At 44.5% G+C, this 26577-nt stretch overlaps 1 protein-coding gene across 1 annotated transcript; it reads left to right on the forward strand.

The window, feature by feature from the left end:
* The first annotated feature begins 76 nt into the window (after nt 1-76).
* xk (X-linked Kx blood group (McLeod syndrome)) lies at nt 77-22822 on the forward strand. The gene is made up of 3 exons (XM_041843826.2): nt 77-525; nt 12301-12563; nt 21733-22822. The coding sequence occupies exons 1-3, from the start codon at nt 281-283 to the stop codon at nt 22656-22658; spliced, it is 1434 nt and encodes a 477-aa protein (XP_041699760.2). The 5' UTR covers nt 77-280; the 3' UTR covers nt 22659-22822.
* Nucleotides 22823-26577: the final 3755 nt, after the last annotated feature.

Here is a 26577-nt window from a genome sequence, read left to right on the forward strand (position 1 = left end):
TTTTTGTTGTTGTTGAACCGGGTAAAGCGATGAGTGGGCCTCTGAATGTGTTTTTATCGTTCGTTCTCGCCACACATGAGCGCACTGCGAGCTCACTGCGCCACCTACCGGCCCTTTCCGGGACAACACCACTAGACGAGAAAACAGCCTGTCAAATAGATGAGCCCGAGCCACAGCAAGCGCCCGCCAGGAGAGCATCTCCCTCTCGGAGTCGGCTCTCGGTTAGTGCACGATGGTAGGGAGGAGCGGCCCGCCTTCCCCGATGGCTGAGTGAGTGAGAATGCGACTCCCCAGCTCCATATTTGTGTCGGTGTCTCTGTTCACAGCCGAGACCACGGCAGCCCTCTACCTCAGCTCCACATACCGCTCCGACGGCGACCAGATCTGGCAGGGGCTCACCCTCCTCTTCACCCTGGTAACGTCGGTGCTCGTGCAGCTGACGCTCACCTTCATTCACCGGGACCTTAGCAGGGACCGACCGCTGGTTCTGCTGCTTCACATCCTGCAGCTCGGACCCATCGTGAGGTAAGTGGCCGGTGGAAGAGGGGGGAGAGCGGTGCTCTCCTACTGTCTCCCGTTATTTATGTGCGCTTTACCATCACCACACCGAGCCACCTCCAGATCCGCAGTAGCATGCAGTTGTAAGTAGGCTAGTCCACCACTGCTGATCTCTAAAGTTGCCTGGCAAAGATTGTACAATATCTCGCCTTGAATTAAAAGGTTTGGTAGACAGTGACCAAACCGCGGTCGTGTGTGATTCAATGTTGTTTCAATACAATGGATATTTAAATTCCCCCACCTGTCGGGGGAATGCTCAATGTGTGGCCTCATTATAGACAACAAGATTATAGACTGACGATGGAGCATCGAAGCGCAACATGTCAGTCTTGCTGTATTTGTTGTTGTGGCCTTTTTGTCTCTTGCTACAGGCCACAACGTACACTGCGCGGTGCAGTAGGGCCTGCAGAGCCAGGGGCGGATTTAGTCATTTGGATGCCCCAGGCAGAGCCCATGTTTTACAACCTGGACTCAGGGGTAGACATAACACAGTAAACGTAAATCTGGGACACCCGAAATAGTATGATATGTTAAGTTTCGTATGGCATGTATTAAGTTGTGGATGTCCATCATCCATTTTGTATGACATGTTATGAATTACAGTACAATATGTTACAAATTGCAATTCGTACAATATGTTACGAATTTGCTAAATGTATGATATCTTACGAATTCCAATTTGTTGTGGCTAACGTTAGCATAGCTAGGTGGCTAATGTTAGCTAGGCTAGGGGTTAAAGTTAGGGTTAATGTCAGCAGAGGCTCCTCAGAGGAGGAGGGGAGGACCATCCTACTCAGCTAATTTAATAAAAATAAAAATAGTGAAACATTAAAAAAACGTTTCCTTTTTAGATAAAACTATACTAAATATATTAATGTCACCAAATAACTGATTAAAACACACTGTTTTGCAATGAAGGTCTACTGTAGCCCCAACAGCACTCTCCGGAGGACAGCTATTTTCTATCCTCCTCTGGGTACATTGACTTCAATACAAAACCTATTGACCCCCATCCATAGACTTACACAGTAATTATGATGACTTACGGAGGATGTCCTCCAACCTATCAGAGGTCTTGCAGCATGAACTGACATGTTCTCCACCCAATCAAAGGATCAGAGAATGAATCTAGTACTGAAAGCATAAGCTACAGCTACCTATCACTGCAGAGCATAAAATGTGGTGAGTAGTTGACTCAAAGAGAGAGAAAGACAATAGTTGAACAGTTTTGAACAAATTCATTTATTCAAAAATTAAGGAGAAGCAGCGAGAGAGAGAGAGAGAGAGAGAGAGATTTTTTATCTTAATTTTTTACTTTCACTTTCACTTACATAGCTAGCTAATGCAGCTAGCTAATTTAGCCTACTCAAACACCCGGCTCAAACAGAGAGAAATGCTATTTAAATTAGCTGGCTATCCAACACTACAACTCTTCCAAGTCAAGGTAAGCTTTCGGTTTTATTAATTTATTGCCACTGGGGCCCGCCGGTGTAACTGCTAAACTTCTTGCTGTACACTGTACTGCGTGACTGTAGCAGGTTTACTAACGCGTTAGTTCTAGTAGCTATGTTGACTATGACATTAGCTAATATGGTGACATTGACAACGATGTAGGCTGTGTGTAGTGGTTAGCAGTTATGGTATGAAGGTTTGGCTTGAAAATGTTTTTTCGCCTGGTCACAGACAGCTGTTGTGTTGTGCACTGAAGTCTGCAAGCAAAGGGAAAAGGTGAGAGAAGGAGAGCACGTACACTACCGGTCAGAAGTTTTAGAATACCTACTCATTCAAGGGTTTTTCTTTATTTGTACTATTTTCTACATTGTAGAATAATAGTCAAGACATCAAAACTATGAAATAACACATATAGAATCATGTAGTAACCAAAAAGTGTTAAACAAATCAAAATATATTTTATATTTGAGATTCTTCAAATAGCCACCCATTGCCTCAACCAGCTTCACCTGGAATGCTTTTCCAACAGTCTTGAAGGAGTTCCCACATATGCTGAGCACTTGTTAGCTGCTTTTCCTTCACTCTGCGGTCCGACTCATCCCAAACCATCTCAATTTGGTTTGGAGGCCATGTTATCTGGTGCAGCACTCCATCACTCTCCTTCTTGGTAAAATAGCCCTTACACAGCCCGGAGGTGTGTTTGGTCATTGTCCTGTTGAAAAACAAATGATAGTCCCACTAAGCCCAAACCAGATGGGATGGCGTATCGCTGCAGAATGCTATGGTAGCCATGCTGGTTAAATCACAGACAGTGTCGCCAGCAAAGCACCCCCACACCATAACACCTCCTCCTTCATGCTTTACGGTGGGAAATACACATGCGGAGATCATCCGTTCACCCACACCGCATCTCACAAAGACACAGTGGTTGGAACCATAAATCTCAAATTTGGACTCCAGACCAAAGGACACATATCCACCAGTCTAATGTACATTGCTCGTTATTCTTGGCCCATGCAAGTCTCTTCTTCTTATTGGTGTCCTTTAGTAGTGGTTTCTTTGCAGCAATTCAACCATGAAGGCCTGATTCACACAGTCTCCTCTGAACAGTTTATGTTGAGATGTGTCTGTTACTTGAACTCTGTGAAGCATTTATTTGGGCTGCAATTTCTGAGGCTGGTAACTCTAATGAACTTATCCTCTGCAGCAGAGGTAACTCTGGGTCTTCCATTCCTGTGGCGGTCCTCATGAGAGCCAGTTTCATCGTAGCGCTTGATGTTTTTTGCGACTGCACTTGAAGAAACTTTCAAAGTTCTTGAAATTGTCCATATTGACTGACCTTCATGTCTTAAAGTAATGATGGACTGTTGTTTCTCTTTGCTTATTTGAGTTGTTCTTACCCTAATATGGACTTGGTATTTTACCAAATAGGGCTATCTTCTGTATACCCCCCTTTGTCACAACACAACTTTGTCACAAATTAACTTTTAAGAAGGCACACCTGTTAATTGAAATGCATTCCAGGTGACTACCTCATGAAGCTGGTTGAGAGAATGCCAAGAGTGTGCAAAGCTGTCATCAAGGCAAAGGGTAGCTATTTGAAGAATCTCTAATATCAAATATATTTTGATTTGTTTAACACTTGTTTGGTTACTACATGATTCCATGTGTGTTATTTCATAGTTTTGATGTCTTCACTATTATTCTACAATGTAGAAAATAGTAAAAATAAAGAAAAACCTTTGAATGAGTAGGTGTTCTAAAACTTTTGACCGGTAGTGTAGATGCGAGAAGGAATTATACAATGAGCAAAGTGATGTTGCTATTTGTATGTGGCTGCTATGAAAGTGAACTGTGTGTGGGTGATCAGGGGTGTATTCATTCCGCCGATTCTGTTGAAAAACGTTTCTTAAAACGGAAAAAACGGGACAAACCTACCTGAATTTGTCCAATAGAAACTCTTGTTTGCAACTGTTTGAACTAATGATTACACCCTTGATCAGCTAAATGCAGGCAAGAGTGTGCAAGGCGGTATTGAATGTGTCACTGTCTGTCACCTTGGTTACTCCAATTGTCTCTCGACCTGTGCACCTACATTATAAACTTTAATTCTTAGGCTAGGTTGTAGCAACCTCATGATGGGTTTAGGGAAAATTATCATGTAGTAGCCTAAACCTATCGATGTTACATTGAGCTGGGTGAATGGAATATGAATGAGGGGGGGTGGCCTTGAGTGGAGCATGGGGGGGGCCTCAAGCGGAGAAATTATAAAAAATTAATGATTCCTAGTATTATTTGTTTTTAAATTATGCCCAGCTCACGAGACCCCTTGATGATGTGAGGCCTGAGGCAATTGCCTCTTCTGCCTAATGGTAAGTCCGCCACTGTGCAGAGCTGATCAATAGGCCTAGTCCCATGATCAATATTGCACACCGCAAACTACTGCAGCACTGCATGAACAACACACCAACCGTTTTAGCTGCATAGGGAGCCTTGATTTAAAGACCCTGGAAAGCGACCGACCATTGCCCACTCATTACTCTAATTGAATGCCCTAAATAACACATAGGCCTATCAACATACAGTAAATTAACTCTGTAGGCCCTAACTGAAAATATATCAAATTTGTCCTTGCTGTAGCTGTCTGAGCAATAATCCACAGTGCAGGCCTATTGTGAGATATGAACTTGTGTTTTGTTTACATGGCTATTGTCCATGACAGCAGCTCAGTATTCCCATGACTGGTTTTGATTTAGAGGTAATATAACACCCAGAACCATTATCTTATGCTGGTGAGTCTCTGCTGCTTAATGATTTTCTTCACCTCCCATGGCTCTGCTGTCTTTGTGTGGGAGAGCAAACCTCCAAGAACGCCTCGACAGTTCTGTCCTACTGGAAAAAAGGTATACCCAAACGCGCTTCAGACCAGCTGAAACGAAAAACAGGGGATCAGGTGCTTGACTGAGGGACTTGAAAACCCAAAGAACATTCCTTCAACTGGTGAATTTATTGACAGGGCAAACAGTTCTGTCATACTGGCATGGTCCCTGACCAATAAATAACTAAGGTGGTATAGCAGTGAATATGCAGTATGTAGCCCTGAATAACCCAAATACATATATAGCCCATAAATACCCCATAATAGGCTAGGCCCTACCCTGTCCCAGACACTTAGTTATCAGTTATCAGTAAGCCCAGTGCTGGCCTGGCCATCTGCCCTTCATGTATTCTGTAGGAATTTATACTAATCCCATCTCTAGAGAGTCACACTGACCACAGTTCCTCCTACTGGATGGATGTACCAAATAATCACAGACACGCACAGTTTTGGAATATGCAAAACCCAGAGGACTACAGAAAACACCCACACAACAGCTACAGAATACATCCACAATGGAACCCACCAGAGCCCTCTGACAGAAGGCTTTGCAACCCTCTGCAAATATGCAAATAGTAGAATCCTTGGGTATTTATTATGCAAGGCAGAAACCCTTGGACTCAAGGTGCTCAGTTGATTTGAGTTTCACTGACCAGGGCCATAACTATATATAACATAACTCCGGACCTCAGTAATCTTTTCAAATTTGATTATACACAATAAAGAAAATAATTTACGAGTCAACATCTAAATATTGCTCCCAGCGTCGATCAAAGCTCAGAACGTTTCTTTTCTTGATCTGACTGAGTTCTAATCGCACAGGTCTGCCTCTGTGCGAACAAGTGGAATCATGAACAGTGGTTTGTTTTTTATGTTTATATTTAGAAAGAGACAAACACATAGAAACGTACAACTAAAAGTCACACTTCTCGACGTCACACACACACACACACACACCACTCACCTCTGCCGATGGACACCCCCTGCTGCAGGACACAGATGTAGAGCTGCAGGGTGAGCTGGGGGGCGGAGCCCAGGAAGGCCTGGATGACAGAGGTGCGGGCGAAGGCGGCACGGTGGGTGAACAGCTTGCCCTCTGCCTGCCCAACCTGTCTCTCCACCTCCTCAGACTGGCCCCCCCTGGGCATCTGACGCTTCCGTGTGATGCTGACATACGGCTCCTCTACCCGGCCCACACTGCCGTAGATACAGAACGCCTCCAGACACCTACAGAAGCAGAGGAACACACACACATAAAGCATGATTAATGCAGTGGTGTACCCAAGGCCTTCACACACACCCAGCTGTGGAGAATACCGAACAAATGCCTCCATACACCTACAGCAGCACAAAAATACTACAATAATGAGGGGGAAGATGTGGAAGACATTATGAACACTGCTGTGCATACCAAACCCATGGAGTGTCTCAAACTCTGGAAGCATCTTAACAGTGTGCAAGGATATTGCTCCCAGCGTCGATCAAAGCTCAGAACGCTTATTTTCTTGATCTGACTGAGTTCTAATCGCACAGGTCTGCCTCTGTGCGAACAAGTGGAATCATGAACAGTGGTTTATTCTTTATGTTCGCTTGCGTCCGCCGGATTTGCCTTTTTAGCAGCACATTCACCACTCTCTCAAACGGCTAACTCAGCTCTCTCACGGCACAGGCCGTAGGCCTGAAAAGTGAAACAAACTACCCCATCTCTGAGTCGACTCAAGTAGGCAAATAGAGACCCTGCTGACATTGTGTTTGCGAGATGCCGGACAAAGGCCACTTTAAAACCGTCCCGCGACTCCTGCCGTGTTTACAGACATCCCCCCAAACAAACAAAAACCGACTCTCTGAGAATGCACAACTGGTAAATAGTCGCTTTTAGATATGTTAGTCAGTCAGGTGGCCAGCTGCCAGCAGAGACTTCTATTGCAATAACGTTGAAGGGCTCTGGCTAGTATTACTTAGCCAGCTAAGCCACTACATCACTGATATTAATACAGAATCGTAATATTCTAATAATTCATGTGAATGTGATAATACCACAGAGTTTCTAAATCCAGAGGCGCAACATCGCTGGACTTCCGGGAACGCTTGTGAAACACCTAGCAGACCAGGCCGGGGTTTGGGGTTTGAGAATTCAATGAGAGAAGTGACAAATTATTCCTTAGTTGTTCATTTTCTTGAAATCTAAAGGCACAACCTAGATTTGAGCCAATGTCTTAAGTAGTTAAACATGTTATTACTCCAACCTCGTTTACATTTTCGTCAAAAACAACTTGAAATGGAAGGAGTGCCTTTTATTTGACGGCCTGCACATCCGCAGTTCAGCGCGAGACGACCGTTAGACCCAATTACCTGTTTCTACGCATGAGTTTAGCTAGCCAACACATCGCTAGCCAACACGTCGCCAACACATCGCCAACACATCGCTAGCCAACACATCGCCAACACATCTCTAGCATCAGGAGGAGCAGTTTCTGCCTAGCATCATGCTGTACTGTCTTTGATAATACGATCATCTGTGTGCTCAATTAATGTCTGTTTGTGCAGAGCTTGATTAGTAATGGCTAGGAACACAAATGTGAGCGCTATGCAATTTGAGAAAAGAGATACAGTATCTATGTAAAGAGTTGATGATTTTTATGCAATTCATCATTACAACTGACTGAACAGTCGCTGATGCTATGTGTCAGTGTGAATAATTTCTCATATTTGACCCCTTTTAGGGGTAAAACCTTACAATTGTATAACTAATAGGCTATGTGTTTGTAGATTGACTGAGGTGAATGAACCAAGGTGATAATGGCTGGGGTCATTTTTTCTTGTTTTTGCTGTTCTCCAAATAGCATTGTAAAGTGTTTTAATTGTATAGAAATGCAGTAAATGAGCTTCAACTTTTTAAAAAATGTCCCCCCTTCCGGACCTCACTTAAACTAAAACCCTGGTTACGGCCCTGTCACTGACATGTTGTCACGATCGTTGAACGGAGTGGACCAAGGCGCAGCGTTGAAGGCAAACATACTTTATTATCTATAGTGATAACACGAACAAAACAACAAACGATACATGCAGTCCTACGGTACAAACCAAAAGGAACAAGATCCCACAACTACTGTGGGAAAACGGCCTGTTTAAATGTGGTTCCCAATCAGAGACAACCAGCAACAGCTGACACTCGTTGCCTCTGATTGAGAACCACTCTGGCCAACATAGAAATACAAAACTAGATTATTAACATAGAACACAAACACATAGAATCTACACACCCTGGCTCAACATATAGAGTCCCCAGAGCCAGGGTGTGACAGTACCACTCTGGCCAACCTAGAAATAGAACAACTAGAATAATAAACATAGAACACAAACACATAGAATCTACACACCCTGGCTCAACATATAGAGTCCCCAGAGCCAGGGTGTGACACATGTAGTCCCAGAGTTGATTTATTTGGTCATTTCTATGTCAAAGGACCCATGAGAACCAACATGTGAAGTTCATAGGAGCATGTCAAATTGGGTGTCAAATCCATGAGAACCAACATGTGAAGTTCATAGGAGCATGTCAAATTGGGTGTCAAATGAACGCTAAGAGTCTATATTTTTAAGAAATTAAGTAATGTATACATTTTCCAACCATTTTCCATCCTACAAATTAGGAATAAGCAAAAGCTTTAATTTCTGGTCAAACAGATGGAAAATGGGTCTTAGAAAACATCTACCAGAAAAATTCTTAAAATTCTTATAAATACCAAAACACAATAATGTTGAAGTAAAGACCCCTGCCAACTAATATCAACACTTATATTTAGTTTGTGCCTTGAAATTCTGTTACCAAAAACCCACATACAGTCTCTGTAACTATGAGGAAGGAGGATAATGAAAGTTCACAGCAGTAACAAGGTAGACCTATCAATTCGTTATAGTGTTTTTACTGATATACATTTTGTTTATGAATTATTACGTGATTAAAACTCTAAATTCCGTTACCAAATCGGTAACGGAATTTACAAAGAATTGTTAACGGAATGTCTGCAATTGAATTGGCTACAATGGGAAATCATAGTAGTCACAAACCACAGTTGGTTTCACAAGTTTTGACAGCACAGTACAGTACAGCACAGTAGAGTAGAGTACAGAAAATAAAAGTAGAGTATTTTAATTTTTAATTTTACCTTTATTTAACTAGGCAAGTCAGTTAAGAACAAATTCTTATTTACAATGACGGCCTACACTGGCCAAACCCGGACGATGGTGGGCCAATTGTGTATAGTTCAGTGCAGTACAGTAAAGCACAGTAGTCTACAGTACAGTAAAGAAAAGTATAGTACAGCACAGTTGAGTTCAGTACAGTACACAGTACAGCACACTAGAGTTGAGTACATTATAATGTACTGTATTGTACTGTACTGAACTATACTCTACTTTACTGTACTCTACTGTAGTTGACTACTCTACTGTATTATACTGAACTCTACTATACTCTATTGTACTGAATTCTACTGTACTGAACTCTACACTACTGTTCTGTGCTGTGCTGTACTCTACTGTACTCTATTGAGCTCTACTGTGCTGTACATTGATGTCCAAACTTGTGAAACATGGACATCTATGATTGTTTCAGATTTGGTCCGGTCCGTACCGTACCAATCAAATGTGGTCTTGTTTGGGGGTAGAGCTCATTAAAATAATAGGCAGTGTGTAGAATAAAACCCAAATATTCAAAGTAGGATATTGTATATTTATACTTTTGTGTACCTATTTAGGATACATCATCATGAAGAGAATTACATTAATATTCATAATTATACATTTCTGTGTATTACAGATCAAAGACCCATGATGAAATTCCGTTACCGCAATGCAATTCCATTATCGGGTGTAAATCCACTTCACTTACTGTAGTTCAAAAACCAAAATATTTTTTCAAAGTCAATGTGTCATGTCATAGCTGACACCCCATTCTTTCTGCAGACATTGTTGAATCTAAATTCGGAGCAGATATTTAACAGATCTTTTGGAAAACGTGGACACATAAAAAACTGAGGGAGATTTTACCGAAATTCTGTTACAAAACTTTGCATCCAATAAATTTGCTTTTGTAAAATGTTAGTTGTAAATTGTATAAAGTAGTTATTGTGCATAGAGCTGTATGGTTTTCTCAGCGCAATTCCGTTACCGTGGAATTGCCCCTATCTATAACAGTGAACACTCACTGACACTATGGCTAGCCAGGGGGTATGTGAGATGTTGTGATTCCTAGTTGAACAGATGGATGTATATGTGATGTCATACATCACTCAAAGCTGATGGTGTGTTGTTAAATTATGCTTGGCAGTAACGGCCTCTGGATATATGGCCTGCATCTCTTGAGTCTAAAATGTAATGATGGGTCTAAAAGCATGTCTCTCTGACTCGCTCCCTTGCTTCTCCACTGCACAGGCAGTTCTAAGAATAGCACGTGTTGTTGCTGCCTGGTTGTTATCTGGGATAACACAAGTGGAGGGAGGGTATCAGTCTGCACAGAAGCAGAAAGCCACATCCTGAAAACATCCAGCATACACTAGCCTGAAGATGCACCGATGTGAAGTGTGGCCAAATTACCATAGTGGAAATGTCTGCTTCTGGAATGTTTGCAAATGTTTAATTTAATCTACTTGAATTGTCTTTATTATATTTATTTGAAAGGGGCAGTGCACAGTAAACAAGTGCCACCATGTGCCAGATTTAGCCAAGAGGACAATTCCCATCGACTCCCTGGGCAGGTGGTTAAAAGCAGCTTCATCTAAATTGCTTTGTTGATGTCTTTCTCCATTAACATGATTGAGTTACCCATTTTGACTATATTTTATAGCTGCTCCAGCTAGCAAGTCTGTGATCACTTTCCTACTGTTCTAATTATGTTCTAGTGTCAGCCCCCTGCCTGCAGTCTCTAGTTACCACACATACACACACATACACACACGCACGCACACACACACACACACACACACACACACACACACACACACACACACACACACACACACACACACACACACACACACACACACACACACACACACACACACACACACACACACACACACACACACACACACACACACACACACTCACACACTCACACACACTAATTAATCATACAGGTGTAATTGAACATGCTATGCGACGCTGGGACCCCAATCCCTTAATTGCAATTTCAATAGCGCTTCATCATCTAGGTACCTAGATGACGGACTGTATGTAGTATGTAGGGCCCGAAGATTTTCCTTCCTAAGTGACCTGAACTACTCTGATTATCTATAGCCTCAGGCCTAGTGTCCTTGTCAGGGCATATGGTCAAGTAAAACACCTGGGCCTAGACGACTACGAGACGACGACGAGACGACGACTACTACTGCTACTGCTACTGCTACTACTGCTACTACTACTGCTACTACTGCTACTACTACTGCTACTACTACTACTACCACTACTACTACTACTACTACTACGACTACTACGACTACTACTACTACTACTGTATAGCATACTGATATGTGTGGCCTCTGATATTTAGCAAGTGTGCTGCTAAAGCTGTTAGGATAGGGTTAGCAGTACAGTTAGCAGTTAGCAGCGCAGCCTTTTAGCTGATGTATACTATTACCACTTTGCGTGTCACTGGGATGCTGTTTAGCCTTATAAACAGCCTGTCCCTCACTGGCCCTGTGAGCGTAAATCTCCCTGCCTAGTATTTTATTGGCACTGTGGACCAGAGCTGCTTTACCCAGCAGAGTGAATGAGTTATACTGCCCTGGCCCACAGCCCAGTTCCCACACCCGCCCGCCCGGGCCTTTAGTCTTTTTAGTGCCGCATTGGAAGATGACTGCCTGGAGTCTACTGCTCTACTGAGGAGCGTGGGTAGGTCATGTTTACTAATGAGTGGAGATGCAAGCTGCTGTGGTCACTAACTGGTCAACTCACTGATAGAGTTTGGGGTGTTACTATGGGATGTAGTAGATCCAGCTGGCTGTTGATAATGTTGCAGGTGGTGTTTATGTTAATAGTGATGATAGAGATTTTTATAGTAGTGCCATATGTGTGATGATGCTGTTGCTAAGGGAGCTCCGTATCTATGGCTGTTCATTGATGTTTGTTGTTGTTTCTATTATTGTATGTTGTCATCATAGGATTCTAGAACAATTCTTGCACACTGTTAAGATGCTTCCAGAGTTTGAGACGCTCCATGGGTTTGGTATCCACAGCAGTGTTCATAATGTCTTCCACATCTTCCCCCTCATTATTGTAGTATTTTTGTGCTGCTGTAGGTGTATGGAGGCATTTGTTCGGTATTCTCCACAGCCGGGTGTGTGTGAAGGCCTTGGGTACACCACTGCATTAATCATGCTTTATGTGTGTGTGTTCCTCTGCTTCTGTAGGTGTCTGGAGGCGTTCTGTATCTACGGCAGTGTGGGCCGGGTAGAGGAGCCGTATGTCAGCATCACGCGGAAGCGTCAGATGCCCAGGGGGGGCCAGTCTGAGGAGGTGGAGAGACAGGTTGGGCAGGCAGAGGGCAAGCTGTTCACCCACCGTGCCGCCTTCGCCCGCACCTCTGTCATCCAGGCCTTCCTGGGCTCCGCCCCCCAGCTCACCCTGCAGCTCTACATCTGTGTCCTGCAGCAGGGGGTGTCCATCGGCAGAGGTGAGTGGTGTGTGTGTGTGTGTGTGTGTGTGTTTGTGTGACGTCGAGAAGTGTGACTTTTAGTTGTACGTTTCTATGTGTTTGTCTCTTTCTATACGTGTGTTTGTGTGTGTGTGTGTGTGTGCGTACATTTTCTCTCTGTTTGATCACACTTGAGTCATCTTGAGTTCCATGCATTGAGGGATAGAGGAGGCCCCCAGCTTTCTCAGTATATAGGAACCTCTTTGAGCCTGAACATTAACATAGTTGAGTTATCTCTGCTGGTTACCCCCTATAGAGGCTCACTACAGAGACACAGTCCTTCCCCCAAATCCCTCCATCCCTCCCCCGAGGGAGCAGGCCGGTCCACAGCCCTCAGAGCACAGCTCCACTGTGGCGTGGGCTGATTAGCTAAGTGCCATGTTGGAATAAGCGGATGGTGTTTTCATGACTCAAAGTGGTATTACGCAACACTCTCTAGCACTCTGCTATCAAGGTATTTTATTTAGATCTTCAAACTAGCTGTTTGAAATAACTGATTTCATCCATCATCTGAGTCATGATTATGGATAATATAGCAAATAGGATCACAGACACATTTGAGTTATGTCACACAGTCTGCTAATACTTCCCTGTTTTATTTGCTGTTATTGAGAAATGTCATTTCAGACTGAGGAAATGCTTTGCTGTGTGAGAGTGAGTGTGACCAGAGGAAAAGCGTCAAGCTGTTTTGGGGGTAAGGCAGAATCTGACAGTTCTATGCTATCAAAGCAAAAGTGTAATGTGTTGACGACGTGAACTATGGCACTTGATATTGCAAATGATCATCTGTAAATTGATCCAGTGGATCTTGTTGCTATTGTAATGTGTGTACACATTCGAATGTCTCTCAGCCTATCACACAATGTTATGCAAATTAGTTGCTGTATGTGATGATGCTGGGGGCATGCTGAGTCGCAGTGGGTTTGGAGAGGCACTTGTGTAAGTCAGGTTAGTGCTGGGGTGTACTGTGTTCATCCAAATAAACGACAACTTGATTATTGAATGGAAAATCATCGTCCTAGACTGTTTATGCTAGTTAATAAACTACATGTGCGTTTCGGTGGCTTTACAGGCTCGTTACAAATTGGTGGCAGCGGATTTTGGGATTAACAAGTAAATTAGCTAACAGCAACTCGCTAGCTTGGCTAACATTAGCTTGCTAGCTGCGTGGGAAAATGGAGGGAGAAGTCAAACAACCCGGGAACAGCAATCAACAACCGACAGCTGGTGGTAGATCAGCCAGGTGCCATGGACAGGCGGATTGACCGGCCGGTGTTCATGCCAGAATCTTTTGAGGGGAAAGATGTCGAATGGACTGCTTGGATTGATCAGTATGAGTTAGATAGTTTGAACTTTCTCATGCTTTCACTGAGGGGAAATGTGCAGAGATTTTGCAGAACTTTACCTCAGGATACCAAGAACGATTACAACAGCGTGAAAATGGCTTTGCAGCAGCATTTTGAGCCACCGGAGCATGCTGACTGGAATCGTGATTTTTTTTCAGGACAGAAAACGTAAAGTGGGTGAGTGCATTCGTGACTTTGGGCATGATTTAAGCAGGCTAGCTTCAAAGGTTTACCCAGATTATAGCACGTGCGCACGTGATTCGCTTCCACAATACTATTTTATTACATACAATGGTTGCAGTGATCTTCGTGTGCACCTGCGCAAGGCAGTACCAAAAACGTTGGAAGAGGAAATTAGCATTGCTACAGAGCTTGATCAGATAAGGCAGCTAGAATTGCTGGAAAGCCAAGACACTGCACAATACAAAGTGAACATGTGTGGGACAAGCGAGGTTACTCTGCCTCCAGTTAGAGACATTGTCAGCGTTCCAAAATAGTTGTTTGAGTCATTGTGTGAGAGCGTTGCACAGTTGCGGACCGAGGTGCAGCATCTGGCAGAGAGGGAGCCACATCAGAGGGAGCCATACTAGAGCAGAATATAGTTTCCAGGGTCTTCTACAGCAGCAACAGGAGATCTAGGATCCCCAGGAGCGACAGAGGACGACCTACTGGTAACCATTAGCAGGGCATGCTGGCACTGTGGGTGCACAATGCACATGAAAAAAGATTGCCCTGACGTGGAAAAGGACAGCGCAGCATCGGTTTAAACTACACGCACAGCTGACCAGTCCACAGCAAGTGTTGTGGGGAGTGGGGTTTACCTTAAGTGCAAAATGGCTGACTTCGAGTGTGAGGTCATGGTGGACTCGGGGGCCCAGGTTTCCATGTTATACGAACAGGTATGGAGAAATGCTACTGGAGGTAAGCGTGGTACACTGCAACCATACCACAGCACAGTTAATGCAAATGGACAGTTTCTCTCAGTCCTGGGGAGCTGGTCCACAGTCATGAACATTGACGGTCTGAATCTGACCGAGGACTTTGTCGTCGCAAGCGACGCAGACCAGTGTGCACTGATAGCAACAGACTTCCTGGTAAAATACGGGGCAGTACTTGATTTGCAAAAGAAAACATGCTGTGTTTTGGGGAAGCAGATTACACTGATTTTCAGGGGAGAGGCATGGAGTGTGTAAAGTGGTGGTGATGAATAACACGATTATCCCCTCCAGAAGTTAAATGTATATAAGGTGAGGGTACAGTAAAAAATGACAAAACTGAGGGTCTTCTTGAGCCATGTGCTGAAGTCACTGATACAAGTAACCTGTTGGGGGCATGTTGCATTGGCAGCTCAGTGAAGGGTACACTGCCAGAGCGTGTGATGAATGTAACCCCTTAATCAAAGTTACTGAGGGAGGGCACTGAACTGGGGGGTTTCTCTATCTGGGAGAAGGGTAGTGAAGACACTATCGTTGCTAGCCTACAGGATTCTAACCAGCCGCCATACTCTCCCACCACAGCATTGTGGGACGTAGAACAGTTAATGCAAGAGTCGACATAGATTGCAGCCAGCTGAGGTGCAGCTGAGAGCTGTAAAGGAAAAGGTGGGTAGATACACTAAATATACAAAAGTATGTGAACACCCCTTCAAATTAGTGGATTCGGCTATGTTAGCCACACCCGTTGCTGACAGGTGTATAAAATCGAGCACCCAGCCATGCAGTCTCCATAGACAAACATTGGCAGTAGAATGGCCTTACTGAAGAGCTCAGTGACTTTCAACGTGACACCGTCATAGGATGCCAACTTTCCAACAAGTCAGTTTGTCAAATTTCTGCCCTGCTGAAGCTGCCCCAGTTAACTGTAATCGCTGTAATTATGAAGTGGAAACGTCTAGGAGCAACAACAGCTCAGCCGCGAAGTGGTAGGCCACACAATCTCACAGAACCGGACCACCGAGTGCTGAAGCGCGTAAGAATCGTCTGTCCTCACTACCGAGTTCCAAACTGCCTCTGGAAGCAACGTCAGCACAATAACTGTTGGTCGGGAGCTTCATGAAATGGGTTACCATGGGGCTGTTCTTCATGGTTCAGGCTAGGCCCCTTAGTTCCAGTGAAGGGAAATCTTAACGCTACAGTATACAGTCGTGGTCAAGAGTTTTGAGAATGACACAAATATAAATGTTCACAAAGTATGCTGCCTCAGTTTTGATGATGACAATTTGCATATACTCCAGAATGTCATGAAGAGTGATCAGATGAATTGCAATTAATTGGTAAGTCCCTCTTTTCCATGAAAATGAACTTAATCCCAAAAAAACATTTCCACTGCATTTCAGCCCTGCCACAAAAGGACCAGCTGACATCATGTCAGTGATTCTCTCGTTAACACAGGTGAGAGTGTTGACGAGGACAAGGCTGAAGATAACTCTGTCATGCTGATTGAGTTAGAATAACAGACTGGAAGCTTTAAAAGGAGGGTGGCGCTTGAAATCATTGTTCTTCCTCTGTTAACCATGGTTACCTGCAAGGAAACACGTGCCGTCATCATTGCTTTGCACAAAAAGGGCTTCACAGGCAAGGATATTGCTGCTAGTAAGATTGCACCTAAATCAACCATTTATCGGATCATCAAGAACTTCAAGAAGGGAGGTTCAATTGTTCTGAAGAAGGCTTCAGGGCGCCCAAGAAAGTCCAGCAAGCGCCAGAACCGTCTTCTAAAGTTGATTTAGCTGCGGGGCACCACCAGTGCAGAGCTTGCTCAGGAATGGCAGCAAGCAGGTGTGAGTGCATCTGCACGCACAGTGAGGCGAAGACTTTTGGAGGATGGCCTGGTGTCAAGAAGGGCAGCGAGGAAGCCACTTCTCTCCAGGAAAAACATCAGGGACAGACTGATATTCTGCAAAAGGTACAGGGATTGGACTGCTGAGGACTGGGGTAAAGTCATTTTCTCTGATTAATCCCATTTCCGATTGTTTGGGGCATCCTGAAAAAAGCTTGTCCGGAGAAGACAAGATGAGCGTTACCATCAGTCCTGTGTCATGCCAACAGTAAAGCATCCTGAGACCATTCATGTGTGGGGTTGCTTCTCAGCCAAGGGAGTGGGCTCACTCACAATTTTGCCTAAGAACACAGCCATGAATAAAGAATGGTACCAACACATCCTCCAAGAGCAACTTCTCCCAATCATCCAAGAACAGTTTGGTGACGAACAATGCCTTTTCCAGCATGATGGAGCACCTTGCCATAAGGCAAAAGTGATAACTAAGTGGCTCGGGGAACAAAACATAGACATTTTGGGTCCATGGCCAGGAAACTCCCCAGACCTTAATCCCATTGAGAACTTGTGGTCAATCCTCAAGAGGCGGGTGGACAAACAAAAACCCACAAATTCTGACAAACTCCAAACATTGATTATGCAAGAATGGGCTGCCATCAGTCAGGATGTGGCCCAGAAGTTAATTGACAGCATGCCAGGGCGGATTGCAGAGGTCTTGAAAAAGAAGGGTCAACACAGCAAATATTGACTCTTTGCATAAACTTAATGTAATTGTCAATAAAAGCCTTTGACACTTATGGAATGCTTGTAATTATACTTCAGTATACCATAGTAACATCTGACAAAAATGTCTAAAATCACTGAAGCAGCAAACTTTGTGAAGACCAATACTTGTCATTCTCAAAACTTTTGACTACGACTGTACAATGACATTCTAAATTTACATTTACATCATTTAGCAGATGCTCTTATCCAGAGCGACTTACAAATTGGTGCATTCAACTTATGATAGCCAGTGGGACAACCACTTTTATTTATTTTAATTTTTAATTTTTTTGGGGTGGGGGAAGAAGGATTACTTTATACTATTCCAGGTATTCCTTAAAGAGGTAGGGTTTCAAGTGTCTCCGGAAGGTGGTCAGTGCATTCAACTTATGATAGCCACAGCTAGATGATTCTGTGCTCCCAACTTTGTGGAAACAGTTTGGGGAAGGACCTTTCCTGTTTAGCATGACAATGCCATCGTGCACAAAGCCAGGTCCATACAGACATGGTTTGTCTAGATCGGTGTAGAAGAACTTGACTGACCTGCACAAGAGCCCTGACCTCAACCCCATCGAACACCTTTGAGATGAATTGGAACGCCGACTGCGAGCCAGGCCTAATCGCCCAACATCAGTGCCCAACCTCACTAATGCTCTTGTGGCTGAATGGAAGCAAATCCCCGCAGCAATGTTCCAACGTCTAGTGGAAAGCCTTCCCAGAAGAGTGGAGGCTGTTAACGCAGCAAAGGGGGGAACAACTCCATATTAATGCCCATGATTTTAGAATGAGATGCTCGACGAGCAGGTGTCCACATACTTTTGGTCATGTAGTGTATGTGGGAGAGTTTAGCACTATTGACTTTGACTTGGGCTGCACAAAACTAGTCCAGCATAAGATTAACATGGGACACCAGGCCTATCAAACAAGCATTGAGGCGGGTGCCTGTTCATCTGCAAGCAGAGTTTGACAAGCATTTGCAGGACATGTTAGAAAGGGGAATAGTTAACCCATCCAGCAGTCCATGGGCAGCACCAGTGATGTTAGTAAGAAACAAGGACGGCTTAATCAGGTTCTGTGTGAATTACAGAAGGTTAAACGAGAACACTGTAAAAGATGCATATCCACTTCCTAGGACAGATGAGACCTTGGACTTGCTTGCCGGTGCTCAGTAGTTTTCCACTTTAGACTTAGATGCACCCTGTGGGTCGTAACAAAACTGCTTTTGTGACCAAGAGAGGGCTTTTTCGAATTCCAGGTTTGGGTTGACAGCTTCCAGCGTCTCATGGACCTGGTGTTGGCTGACTTACAGTGGACAACATGTCTTAGACGACATCATAGTGTTTGGTTGTACATTCCAAGAGCGTGTGAAGCGCTTAGACAAGATTTTCAGCAGATTGGAACAGGCAGGATTTAAGGTGAAACCATCTAAGTGCCATTTGTTCAGGTCACAGGTGAGCTACCTGGGACACATCATCTCGGCTGAGGGAGTGTCCACTGACCCCATGAAAACAGTCAGGTCATGGCCTAGCCCCAAAAACAGTCAGGTCATGGCCTAGCCCCAAAAACAGTCAGGTCATGGCCTAGCCCCAAAAACAGTCAGGTCATGGCCTAGCCCCAAAAACAGTCAGGTCATGGCCTAGCCCCAAAAACAGTCAGGTCATGGCCTAGCCCCAAAAACAGTCAGGTCATGGCCTAGCCCCAAGTCACTGACAAATAGGCTGGCATTATACTACAGGAGGTTGATAACAGATTTTGCAGCTAAGGAGGAGCCTTTGTACAGATTGACAGATAAGGGGAAAACGTTTGAGTGGAATGCAGTGTGTGAAGTGGCCTTTAATGAACTAAAGTCCAAGCTTACCACATCCCCCATACTTGCTTTCCCTGACCCAAATCTAGATTTCATAATGGATACTGACACATGTGACACAGGCATAAGTGCAGTCCTCTCCCAGAAACACAAGGGTAGGGAGAGAGTAGTAGCATATGCCAGTGTAACCGGTGTGAAATGGCTAGCTAGTTAGCGGTGCGCACTAGTAGCATTTCAATCGGTGACATCACTCGCTCTGAGACCTTGAAGTAGTTGTTTCCCTTGCTCTGCAAGGGCCGCGGCTTTTGTGGAGCGACGGGTAACGGTGCTTCAAGGGTGACTGTTGTCGATGTGTGCAGAGGGTCCCTGGTTCAAGCCCAGGTTGGGGCGAGGAGAGGGACGGGAGCAACACTGTTACACCAGTCGGGTACTGTCAAAACAGGAGAGGAAGTACTCAACTACCAAGAAGAAGCTTCTTGCTGTGGTAGTTTCTTGAACATTTCAGACACTTTTTGCTGGGGAGGAAATGTCTACTGAGAACTGATCACAGCTCACTGAGGTGCCTGAGTAACTTCAAACAACCTGAGGGACAGTTAGCTAGATGGCTAGAGAAACTGGATCAGTATGACTATGATATTGTCCACAGGCCAGGGAGACTGCACAGTAATGCAGATGGTGTGTCATGCCGACACACAGACATAGAGTGTAGACACAGCCGAATCACAGGAGGCCACTGTCAATCTGAGAGCCTCAGGATGTCACTATTGAGCCTGCACTCAGAGCTCAAACAAGCCAGTCAGTCCCCACAAATGCAGCTTTCCTTTTGGAAGCACAGGATAGAGACCCAATGGTCTCCCAGTTAAAGAAATGGAAAAAAAGAGGGTAGAGAAGAGCTGCAATCTGAGCCAACGTTCAAGCGCTTCAAACAAGTGTGGGGGGCATTACATGTGAAGAATGGGGTGTTATGCCTTGAGAGTCAAAACTATGAGACAGATGACGCCATCTGGAGAGGGGTTGTACCAGATGAGCTCGTACATGACATACTTTCCTTTATTCACAATGATAGAACAGCAGGCCATTTAGGAGTTGATATACTCACCAGTAAAATCAGAGCAAGATGTTATTGGCCAGGCTGGCAGAGAGCCATAAAGCAGTGGTGTAAGGGCTGTGTGGCATGCGCTGCATACAAATTACAGGGTCCAGCCCCCAGAGCACCCATGACAAGTTCTGTCACAGGCCGCTCTTTCCAGAGGATAGTTGTAGACTTAATGGGTCCATTTACAGAGACTGGACGAGGTAACAAGCACATTATGGTAGTGTCAGATTACTTTACTAGGTGGTCAGGGGCCATACCCAATCAGGAAGCAGTAACAGAGGACAAGAAACTGGTAGAGGAATTTGTGTTGAAGCTAGGCGTTCCTCGCTCAATCTATAGCGATCAAGGGCGAAATGTTTTATCTACTCTTTTTAGAGAGATGTGCAATCTTTTACAAATGAACAAAACAACAACTACTCTGTACAGCCCACAATCTGATGGTTTAGTGGAAAGAATGAACAGAACTCTGATCAACATGCTGTCACTTTTTGTTGATGACAATCAAAGAAATCGGTATGAGATTCTCCCATATGTGATGATGTCATACAGGAGTAGTGTTCAATCTTCCACGGGGTTCACACCGTACAAGGTGCTGTTCGGTACTGAAATGACTACCTGTTGATGTGGTTATAGGAACACAACAAAATGAAGGGAAACAGTATGTTTCTCAGTATGTGCAAAAGGTACAAGGGTATTTAAGCACTGTAAGGGCCACAGGTAAACAAAATCAATACTTTGGTCTAAAGGTGACACCCCAGAGGAATGAGAAAAATGAACATGTGTGGCTTAGGGACTACCAGAGGAAAATGGAGTTGTCACCCAAACTAAGAAAGAAATTCAAGGGTCCCTTCAACATTGCAAAGAAACTGTCAGATGTGCCATATGAAGTAGTACAGTGTAATGGACCTTATCATGCCGTGGTACACTACAACAGGCTCAAATCTTACTTTGGGGTTGTTTCAGAGCATGGGGTCACTGGCACGGGACGAGCACTGACTGATTTGTGCTTAGTCAGATATACTACCCCTCAAGGAAACGGGGTGCTCCGAGGAAAAAGCAACCAATGTTGCCCTTCAGGAGAAGGGGGGGGGGGGGTATCTAGTCAGTTGCACAACTGAATGCATTCAACTGACATGTGTCTTCTGTATTTCACCCAACCCCTCTGAATCAGAGAGGTGCTGCTAGTTAACAAACTACGTGTGAGCTTCGGTGGCCTTACAGGCTCGTTACACTATGTACAGTTAGTGAATGAATGAACAGTCATATTAATTAAGAGCTCAGCCTCAAATGACAACAATATTGAATGGAATATTCTGAATGGTCTCTCTCTCTCTCTCTCTCTCTCTCACTCACTTCTAGGCACCCTCATGGTGATCTCCCTGCTGTCCATCGTATATGGTGCCCTGCGCTGCAACATCCTGGCCATCAAGATCAAGTATGACGACTACGAGGTGGACGTGCGTCCCGCCGCCTACCTCTGCATCTTCCTGTGGCGCAGCTTCGAGATCGCCACGCGCGTCACCGTCCTGGTGCTCTTCAGCTCGGTACTGCAGCTCTGGATCCTCCCCGTGGTGCTGCTCAACTTCTTCCTCTTCTTCCTCTACCCCTGGGTGCTGTTCTGGCAGAGCCACTCGCCCTTCCCGGAGAACATCGAGAAAACCCTAACCCGGGTGGGCACCACCATCGTCCTCTGTCTCCTCACGTTCCTCTACGCAGGCATCAACATGTTCTGCTGGTCGGCGGTGCAGCTGAAGCTCAACGACCCAGACCTGATCAACAAGTCTCAGAACTGGTACCGCATGGCCGTGTACTACATGCTGAGGTTCGTGGAGAACGCCTCTCTGCTGCTGCTGTGGTACGTCTACAAGACAGACTTCTATAGGTTCATCTGTGCTCCGTTATTAGTGCTGCAGCTGCTGGTGGCCTACACCATGGCCATCTTCTTCATGCTGGTCTTCTATCAGTTCTGCCACCCCTGTAGGAAGCTCTTCTCCTCCAATATGTCCCAGGGCCTGTGGGACTGCTCCGCCCTGCTCTGTCTAGTCTGCTACGCCCCTGACGGGGACGTCGTCCGGCCAATAGAGAAGTCTGTTCTGGACCCTCTGGCCCCCGACCCCACCCCCCACAAGGAGTCAGCCAATGACACGTCATATGATGTGGCCAATGACACAGCATACACCATGCCCAATGACACAATGACCTATGACATGCCCAATGACACGACTCATGAAGTGTTGAGCGAGATGAACGGCGACGTGAGCCACAGTCTGTCCAGCAACGCTTAAAGAGCCGTGATTGGTTGTGTGTAGGGTAGGGCGGCTCTAATTGCGATTTTTGGACCAAATATTGCGATTGTGATTTGACTTGCGATATAGATACAAAACCCTTGGCTGAACTGTTGGAATCATTGAAATAGAATGACTTATATTAAGAAGCAAAGTGGAAAGTATCATTGGCCTTGTTCGGAACTATCTGTTGACTGCATTTGACCTAACAGAACAGCATGCAAATGTATAGTGAATCTAACAGCGAGGAGGAGGAACTGCGCTGCTTGATTGACCAAGGCCGGGGCTTGGTGTGTGTTTGAAGCAGCCCCAAGAGAAGAGGGAGAGAGACGACAAACAGAGTCAACTATAAAAACAGACGATACACACAGCTTAGTGCCGTTTCAAAATAATGCTTGAGATATGGCTTTTACACATGTCAATATTGTGATTTCGATGTGAATTCAATTAATTATGCAGCTCTAGTATAGGGTCAGGAGTTTTCCTAAACTTGTGACTGTACCAGGAAGAGGTTTTCCTGTTCAGGTCATGTGGTCTGGAAATACTCCTGGTCCTAGTTATGTGCCATTCAGAGGAAGGTGGACGCAGAGAGCAACATTTGCTGTACTGTCGCCTTCTGTAATCCTTTAAGTGCCATATGAACCCCTCTGCCCTTTCAGTTAAATTTACACTGAACTAGGGTTGCAAAATTCCGGTAACTTTCCCAAAATTCCCTGTTTTTCCAGAAATCCTGGTTGGAGGAATACCCTATTTCCTGCTTATTCCCTTAGAATTGCAGGAATCTTCCAACCAGGACTTCTGGAAAAACAGGGAATTTTGGGAAAGTTACCGGAATTTTGCAACCCTACTCTGAACCATAATCTGAACCGTAATCTGAACCATACACTGAACCATACTCTGAACCATACACTGAACCATACTCTGAACCATACACTGAACCATAACCTGAACCATACTCTGAACCATACACTGAACCATACACTGAACCATACTCTGAACCGTAATCTGAACCATACACTGAACCATAACCTGAACCATACACTGAACCATACACTGAACCATACTCTGAACCGTAATCTGAACCATACACTGAACCATACTCTGAACCATACACTGAACCATACACTGAACCATACACTGAACCATAACCTGAACCATACTCTGAACCATACACTGAACCATACTCTGAACCATACTCTGAACCGTAATCTGAACCATACACTGAACCATACTCTGAACCATACACTGAACCATACACTGAACCATACACTGAACCATAACCTGAACCATACACTGAACCATACACTGAACCATACACTGAACCATACTCTGAACCGTAATCTGAACCATACACTGAACCATACTCTGAACCATACACTGAACCATACACTGAACCATACACTGAACCATAACCTGAACCATACACTGAACCATACACTGAACCATACACTGAACCATACTCTGAACCGTAATCTGAACCATACACTGAACCATACTCTGAACCATACACTGAACCATACACTGAACCATACACTGAACCATAACCTGAACCATACACTGAACCATACACTGAACCATACACTGAACCATACTCTGAACCGTAATCTGAACCATACACTGAACCATACTCTGAACCATACACTGAACCATACACTGAACCATAACCTGAACCATACTCTGAACCATACACTGAACCATACTCTGAACCATACACTGAACCATAACCTGAACCATAATCTGAACCATACACTGAACCCTATGATCTTAACCCCATACCCATAACCTTATTCTACTGTATGTCCCTAACCAAATAACTTGAATGCTATCATTCTGTTGCACCCTTAACCCCCAGTTCTGTTACCAAACCCCCTAACTGTAACCCCTTACTCCCCTGACCAATGCTGCAAAGGCAGTGTCCTCTTGCCATGGAGAGAGACTACAGTTGAACATTGCTGTGTTGACAGCTTCACCGTTAGTGGAAGAACAGGCAATGTATGATATGGTCCACCAGCTGGCTCTCTCTGAATTTAGCCAGGGGATGAGGTTAGTGATGCTGAGGAAGTAGTTCTTGTGAGAATGTCCTTATGCAGTCCGTGAAGTTTATTCTCCCCAGCCAGTATTACAGACCAACTACAGACAAATCATTGGATGTGGTGATTCTTCAGCAACGGACTTAACTACTGACATAGTATCAATGTTTCAGTGTTGAACAGACTTTCCAACAACCAGAATGTGACTGTCTGCAGCCTTTTCTATGGAGGTCAAGTCCTGGCGGTATGGACAGATCACTCCACTCAGACAGATTCAATCGGTCCGAAGTGAGCCTGCCACAATAGCTTTTCAAATGAGGTTTCCTAATTTGGTTACGCATTTCATAGAACTAAATACTCGTCCATACAGTCATTCACTCACACACACACTCACTCACATCAATCAATCAATCAATCAATCAATCAATCAAATGTATTTATAAAGCCCTTTTTACATCAGCAGATGTCACAAAGTGCTTATACAGCTTAAAACCCCAAACAGCAAGCAATGCAGATGTAGAAGCACGGTGGCTAGGGAAAAACTCCCTAGAAAGGCAAGAACCTAGGAAGAAACCTAGAGAAGAACTAGGCTCTGAGGGGTGGCCAGTCCTCTTCCAATGGACTTATACGTTGCATTACTACATTACTCATCAAAACTTACCAAGTATTGGGGGAATTAGTGTATTTACAGTGTTTCACATTGGCATGGGGGTGTGCATGTACTGAACTGGACCCATCACCCACCACATACTCATTTTAGAGCTTTGTGTTGTATAATGTAAATATTGGGTTGGGTTTACTGGTTTGTTCCTTAGTACTCTCTACTCTTACGGCTGCGACCAACGCTGCTTTTATACTTCCTTGAAAAAGAGCTTTATCAATGATGTGAGTGCTGCTTCTGTGGTGTGTTTTTATGCGCTTGTGTCAAGAGCGACAGTGATTTCTAAGCCAGCACTAGTGTTCATGTAAAGAGACCCATCTCTCATCAAACAGACAAACACATAACTGTATTTCAGACAGGAAACGCCACGTGTTTGTTTAACCATTTATTAGAAAACATTACAATACGTTAGTCTTGGCGTTAGAGGCTCTGCTCCTTTGGGGTAGCTCACTGCCAGAGCATGCATACTGTTAAGATCATAATAATTACAGGCAGAGAGCAAGGTATGCTGTACCAATCCCCCTGCAGGAAGGAAACAGAACCAAACAGGTGGACACGGGTGGGAAAGCAGAAAACAGACATGCATGGCGAGTAACGCATGTTACAGCAATAGCATGTCACCAAGAACACCAGTGCATAGCTTGCGTGCGGCAGCCATCAGAGAAAGTGTGTGTAGAGCCTGGTGGGCTAAATAGACCGCCATATTAATGTAGAGTGATGAATCTAATTGGTGCAATATCAGCTGCTGACGCAACACTCAGGTTTCCTGTCTGATCCGGCTGCGCTTGATGTACTGAACCCACCATATAACCAAGGCCACCAACGGACTATCTGGGCGCGTTCCAGCGGATCACTTTTGTCAAGTCGGTGACCATCTTCACCACTTTTCAAAGTGTGTTGCATTTTAGGGATAAGAATTGTCCGACTTGCATGAACTTTACAACAACCATGTGATCAAAGGTCATGAAGTTTCGACTGCAGTCGACTTCAATTTTCTGCAGTTGCTCCTTACCAGCTGCAACTTGCAGCCATCGCCTGCATTGTTGGAGGCACTATTTGTCAACCAATCATGAGTCTTTTTGTTTGACCCACGCGAACGGGACCACAGACGTGACTAAACAGGAAGCAACTTTGCCACGATTCATATGTATACAGTGGATATGTACAAATTAATGTGATATTTGAGGCTCTCGCACCAATTGATAGTACATACATATATTTACAGTTT

The sequence above is a fragment of the Coregonus clupeaformis genome, chromosome 23, assembly GCF_020615455.1.
Source record: "Coregonus clupeaformis isolate EN_2021a chromosome 23, ASM2061545v1, whole genome shotgun sequence".
Lineage (NCBI taxonomy): Eukaryota > Metazoa > Chordata > Actinopteri > Salmoniformes > Salmonidae > Coregonus > Coregonus clupeaformis.

Bases quoted from the DNA above. Each gene is read 5' to 3' on its own strand.
- xk (XM_041843826.2), top strand. From the start codon at position 281: ATGCGACTCCCCAGCTCCATATTTGTGTCGGTGTCTCTGTTCACAGCC. The intron at 526-12,300 runs GTAAGTGGCCGG...CTGCTTCTGTAG, and splicing joins CAGCTCGGACCCATCGTGAG to GTGTCTGGAGGCGTTCTGTA. The intron at 12,564-21,732 runs GTGAGTGGTGTG...ACTCACTTCTAG, and splicing joins GGGGGTGTCCATCGGCAGAG to GCACCCTCATGGTGATCTCC.